The 6611-nt window shown below is 46.5% G+C and overlaps 1 protein-coding gene across 1 annotated transcript in view; it reads left to right on the top strand.

Annotated features, from left to right (window-relative positions):
- Nucleotides 1-625: 625 nt before the first annotated feature.
- The window catches only part of ORC5 (origin recognition complex subunit 5), a 322089-nt gene continuing 316103 nt past the window's right edge, over nucleotides 626-6611 (top strand). The window contains exon 1 of the mRNA XM_069229642.1: nucleotides 626-855. Coding sequence (XP_069085743.1) covers nucleotides 748-855 — 108 coding nt within the window. The 5' untranslated portion in view covers nucleotides 626-747. The remainder of the gene's footprint in view (nucleotides 856-6611) is intronic.

The raw sequence follows: 6611 nt of genomic DNA, 5'->3' as shown, positions 1-6611 counted from the left end.
CACATGGGTATTTCCGTCTCTGACAAAGATTTGAAGTCAAGCTGTACAGCAGCATGGCTAAAAATAATAATAAAAAATAAAGAAAAATGTTGCACCCGTGCTGATGCCCTCAAAAAATGTTAGTCCTAGCTGGGCCATAACACTTTTTTGAATTCGTTTTAGCCACACAGCAAGGCATGGCTACGAAACAAAGCCAATAGCTCTAATTTGTGAGACCTATCGGCTTTGCCACTGGTCCTTGTTAGGCTCCCACTTCTCACGCTACCCAGAAAGGCTGGTTAGTGACCATTTCAAGATGGCCGTTACGTCCAGACAAAAATTGTGTAAATCGTCCCTTTTCTCTTTCTTTCTTGGAACTGAGCCTGTGAAGCTCAGTCTGTACTCAATGTCTATATCGGATTCGATTCCTGTGAGAGTAAAACAGTTAGTGTCCGTTAGTAGACTTCTATCGAGTAGAAATAACATTGCTGGGCGTTGGTCAGCTCTTGTGGTAGCCACGTTTGATGTTGGTAAAGCGGTGCATAAGACACAACTACTTGTTCACCCGTAACTTTTGTCGCACGGAGACTCGCCACGCCCACGCATGGCACGTGACGTGGAACTAGGGTTGAAGGCGGGGGTAGATGGGTCTTGAATTCTCGCGTGGCTTCGGAGCTGACAGCCCGCCTGGCTTGAAAGGACGCGGAGGGTTTGCGGATGAAGCGCTACTCGTCTGCTGCATGAAGCTGAGTGCGAGACACAAGCGGCATGGCATTTCAGCATCAGGGGTATTCCGAGACTGAGCTCCGAATGCTGGATGAGGCGGTTATATGTCGCGAAGCGCAGGTGTCCTCCCTGCTCAGCATCTTCGGGGAGGTACTGAACTTCTTAAAAAGCTCAGTCTGCAGCCATCACCCCTTGGCTTTTCATGCCCTGCCCTGCTCACCGTAGTCCTTAACATAGGAGCACTGGCCGTTTTGGACGTGCGGGTTGCAGACATTTCACCTCACTCCCAAGCCACAGAATTAAGTCTTGTTTGGTGCAGTGGAGAAAAGTAACGCGTATTTTTAGTGCTACGAGTTCACAGCTTGTGACCGAAAGCACTGTGAATATGTAATTCAGTATTTTAATATTGCATTACACACAGTAAAAGATAGACTGCTACAAAATTCACAAAATGTTTAAGATAAAACGGCGATTCTACAGTATAGATTTTAATAATACCCAGAGGTAATGCATTTTTTTTTACATTACTGTCTCTTCAATACCTCCAGGTGTAGTAAGCGTGATATAACTACAATTACAAACACACACTTCACAGCCAGTTGTTAGCTCTTTGCACTACCACTCAGGGGAACAGTGTTTGATTAATCATAAAACTATGGGCACCCGTGCCCCTTCTCCGATCACACCCCTTCGACCACTGCTTCCAATCTTGTCTTCTCTGCAAATCGCAAAGCGCAGTGGTCACGTACTCTAGTTGAATTTTAGATTTAGTGCAAATGTGTGAGAAGGAGGTATACACTTGTCAAAATACTGATTCAGTCCCATTATTAAAACTTTTTCAATGTTAAATATTTACGACAAAATCATTGATAATAGGCCTGGATGATTTTTAGGTGCACGTCAGTTGCTAAGTTGTATAGCTGGCTGCAATAAAAAAAAAAAAAAAGTCAGAAAGGCACCAAAATACCGGTCGGGTGGGACACTATGGAAATCTCAAATTTCTTTTATGTATTTAAGCCATACCCTTCAATTACAGAGCACATCCCTTTTAGAGGGCCCCTGCTTTTTTCATCCCTCTTAAAGACCTCATGGAGGAGTATGTGTGAAGGCGATCACGCTATTCTTTTGAGCGCTACTCATAATTAGTACCACTGTGCAGAGTGTAAGACTTTACCCTTAATTTTGGTCTTTGCTAAATAAACCCAAAACGAAAAGTAGAGTCCTGTGTAAGCAAAAACGTACAGCAGGCGGCTTTACCATTTGTGGTACTTTAGGTATTTGGGGATGAATGACAACACATTAGCACTGACGAAAATGAAGTAGGAGGACACACATGTCAGAGAATTGTAGGGTTACTCCTTTGGATAGTGATGATATAGTTTATTCTTTCAGGTCTATATTGATGAATAACAGAAAGTTAACAAGGTCCTATATAGCTGGCTTGGCATGCTATGTGTATTGTTAAAGTGCACTATCACCCAGTAGGGTATCCTAGTGCTGACCAGCTGTCTGTGCTGAAACCTGCCTATGGTAGTTTGATTAGTTGAAAAGTTAAGTCTTCAGCTTCTTGCAGAATTCAAGAAGGAGAAGCGGAGGTACTGATGGAGGGCATTCCGCACTCTAGGAGCTATGTAAGAGGATACCTGTGTTCTTAGTCTGGTTCTCTGTATGCTTGGGATGTGTGAGTAGGAGTCCTGCAGAGTGGCGGTGTCTGGCTTGTTGGTCAAACGAGATGCAACTGTTCAGGTAGGTGGGACCTGAGTTGTGTAGTCGTTTGAACGTGTGTGAAAAGATTTTGAATTGAGCTTCTTTTTGATTAGGAACCTGTGTTGTTCCCTGAGGTATTGCGTTATGGGAGTTCTGTGTGAGAGGTTGAGGATGAATCTGTCTGCAGAGTTCTGCATGGTTTGTAGTCTTCTAGTAAGTTGCCTAGTTACAGGAAAATGAGGGCTGCTGTGTTCCCTTTGTCAAGGGTCATGCAGATGTCGTCTGTGGCGGCAATGAGTACTGTTTTCTGTACTGCGGTTGGGCCCGAATGGCGTTGATGAGCTGGTGGTTGCTGCAGTAGTTGGTGAGGCATTTGTTGATTAGTTTCTCTAAGACCTTTGCTGGATATGGTAGGAGGGAGATGGGTCTGTATTTGGAAAGCATGGCTGTATCAGTGGATGACCTCTTGAGCAGGCCATGAGAGTGGCATGTGTCCAGGAATGTGGCTGAGTCGATGGAGCCATATGAGGATGGATGTTATTGTTTCACTGATCGGTGGGACTCTTTTGGCAGAGTGGTAGGGGCAAGGGTCAGATAGAGCACCTGACTGGATTGTCTTCATGGTAGCAGCTATTTCAACGGTAGTAACGGCAGGCCACAAGGCCAGGGTTCATTCATCAGACGTGTTGGGAAGTTGAGTTGAGACTGTGAAAGGGTCTAGTCGAGGGTTGAGATTGCTGTATAGAAAGGTGACTGAATTACAGAAGTTTCAAAGAGCTTGATGCAAAGGTCTTGTGAGGCGGTGATGTGGCAGGAGACGCTGTGAAATATTTGCTGATGACAAAAATTTCCTTGCTGGTGTTGATGCGTTCTGCAAGAGCTGTGCTCTTTATATTCTGTGTCTGCTGGTGATGTCTTCTTAGGGCTGATTTAAAAATCGTTATGTGCAGTGTCTTGAATTGTTCTCTATTTGTGCTCCATTTGCTTGCAGTGGTGTGTCATCAGCTTGAGTTCCTCTGCGTACCAGCTGGCCTGTGGTCAGCTCCTGGTGTTGGATTGCACTTGAGGGGAGTCCGTGTATTGGCGAATGCAGTAATGCAGCATTTGAGGAATTTTGATGGATTCAGCAAGTTGCTGATTAACTTGGAGAGGGCGGACGTTCCACTCCTCTTCTGAGATGATTTTCAAGCTGTGGCAGGCGGCTCCAGTGGTGGTAGATTTGTGTTTGTCCAGGATGGGTATGCTTAAACTGAGAAGGGTGTGGTTCATCCAGGCCATAGTTGCTGGCTTGCTAACTGTAATAATGCTGACTGGGGAGAAAATTGAGCCTGGTAGGGGCCCCACAGTATGGTTGGATTCAGTACCCTGCTGGTTGAGGCCAAGGTTTCCTAGAAGGGCTGTTGAGTTTGGGTCAATGCTAGGTGAAAGTTAAGGTCTCCGAGGAGGATGAGAGTGTTGGTGTTTGAGGAGGGGTGTAATAAAGTCCATGATGTCGCTAGTGAAATTTGTGCTGCTACTGGTGCTCTGTATAAGAGTGTTCCACTCAGAGAGAAGTTGGCTGTGATTTGTATCATAAACATGAGGTGTTCCATGTAGCTCATGAGTGTCTGTGTAGGTGGTGCAGATGATGGCATCTTTGAATATAATGGTGCTGTCACCTTCAGGCTTTTGCTGACGGTCTTGCCTAATGATCTTGTAGCCGGCGGGAATGGCTGTAGCAATGTTCAGTGCTGAGGTTGGGTTTAGCCATCTCTGTGTGAGAGGGAGAGAGAGAGCAGGTCCAATATGTGGTCGTGCAGTTGGTAAGTTAGAAATGGGGTCTTTGGTTGACAGTCAGGTTACCCCCTGTTCAAGCAAGGACCCTCACTCTAGTCGGGGTAAAAGAGGATCACCCTCAGCTAACCCCTGCTTACCCCCTTGGTAGCTTGGCAGAGCAGTAGGCTTAACTTCAGAGTGCTAGGTGTAAAGTATTTGTACCAACACACACAGTAACTTAATGAAAACAGTACAAAATGACACAACACAGGTTTAGAAAAATAGGAAATATTTATCTAAACAAAACAAGACCAAAACGACAAAAATCCGACATACACAAGTCAAGTTATGAATTGTTAAAGCTTAAACTCAAAAATAGCGCTTAGAAACACAAACTGCTTCGGTGAGGTGTTAACATGGCATCGTGACGGAGTCGTTCCCAACAAGCCGACACCAGTGGCGCCGGACACGGAGTTGCGTAGACCCCCAAGACAGTACCTTTGGTGAAGAGTGAAAACAAGTCGATGCGCGAAGTTGGGGATCGCGGCGTCTGTGCGAAACGTCGAATCCGCGCACTTTGAGCGGCGTCAGTCACGATATGGTGCGGCGACTTCTGTGGACTTCAGCGGGGCTGCAGCGGCGTTGGGCCTGCGAAGGTCGTCGCGTTCCAGCGAAGATCACGGAGTTGGTTGCAGGTGGCGTCACTGGATTCAGCAGCGGCATCTGTCCAAAGTCGTCCGTGGTCGATTTTCTTGGATTTCCACCAGCTTTCCTTTCAAGGGCCCAGGGACTGGATAGGGCACCACTTGTCAGAGCAGGAGTCTCGCTAGAGACTCCAGGTGCTGGCATAGAGAAGTCTTTGCTGTCCCTGAGACTTCAAACAACAGGAGGCAAGCTCTAAATCAAGCCCTTGGAGATTTCTTCACAAGACGGAAGGCACACACAGTCCAGTCTTTGCCCTCTTACTCTGACAGAAGCAGCAACTGCAGGGTAGCTCCACAAAGCACAGTCACAGGCAGGGCAGCACTTCCCCTCAGCTCTTCAGCTCTTCTCCAGGCAGAGGTTCCTCTTGTTTCCAGAAGTGTTCTAAAGTCTGTGGTTTTGGGTGCCCTTCTTATACCCAATTTCTCCTTTTAAGTAGGCCTACTTCAAAGTAAAGTCTCTTTTGAATGTGAAATCCTGCCTTGCCCAGGCCAGGCCCCAGACACTCACCAGGGGGTTGGAGACTGCATTGTGTGAGGGCAGGCACAGCCCTTTCAGGTGAGTGTGACCACTCCTCCCCTCCCTCCTAGCACAGAAGACTCATCAGGATATGCAGGCTACACCCCAGCTCCCTTTGTGTCACTGTCTAGTGTGAGGTGCAACCAGCCCAACTGTCAAACTGACCCAGACAGGGAATCCACAAACAGGCAGAGTCACAGAAATGGTATAAGCAAGAAAATGCCCACTTTCTAAAAGTGGCATTTCCAAACACACAATCTTAAAATCAACTTTACTAAAAGATGTATTATTAAATTGTGAGCTCAGAGACCCCAAACTACACATGTCCATCCGCTCCCAAAGGGAATCTACACCTTAATCCGATTTAAAGGTAGCCCCCATATTAACCTATGAGAGGGACTGGCCTTGCAACAGTGAAAAACGAATTTAGCAACATTTCACTGTCAGGACATATAAAACACATTACTATATGTCCTACCTTAATCATACACTGCACCCTGCCCTTGGGGCTACCTGGGGCCTACCTTAGGGGTGTCTTACATGTAAGAAAAGGGAAGGTTTAGGCCTGGCAAGAGGGTACACTTGCCAAGTCGAATTATCAGTTAAAACTGCACACACAGACACTGCAATGGCAGGTCTGAGACATGATTACAGAGCTACTTATGTGGGTGGCACAACCAGTGCTGCAGGCCCACTAGTAGCATTTGATTTATAGGCCCTGGCACCTCCAGTGCACTTTACTAGGGATTTACTAGTAAATCAAATATGCCAATCATGGATAAACCAATCAACAATACAATTTACACAGAGAGCATATGCACTTTGGTACTGGTTAGCAGTGGTAAAGTGCTCAGAGTTAAAAAACCAACAGGTCAGAAAAAATAGGTAGGAGGCAAAAAGATTGGGGATGACCCTGCATAAGCAAAAAAAGTCCAACATGGTCCCATATCTCTGTGGGGTGTTTGGTGAGCGAATCGGTGTTGAGGAGCATGCATGCAGGTGTGGCATGGTGTTTGGTCTGTGTGAGTGTGTGGCTGGTTAGTGCGAGTGTGAGCCAGTTGGGTGCTGTTGGTGTGGGGGAGGGCAGGAGGCACATGTGAACACTTCTGTGTTGTGTGGCATCCAGTGTTAAGAACATCGATGATTGCAGCAGGGTATGGTGAGTAATGGGAAAACCAGGGTTCCTGACGCTGGGTGTGGTCCAAGCGGAGAGTGGCCCAGGT

This window comes from Pleurodeles waltl, chromosome 4_1 (genome assembly GCF_031143425.1).
Source record: "Pleurodeles waltl isolate 20211129_DDA chromosome 4_1, aPleWal1.hap1.20221129, whole genome shotgun sequence".
Taxonomy (NCBI): domain Eukaryota; kingdom Metazoa; phylum Chordata; class Amphibia; order Caudata; family Salamandridae; genus Pleurodeles; species Pleurodeles waltl.
This window is presented reverse-complemented; position numbering and strand designations above follow the sequence as displayed.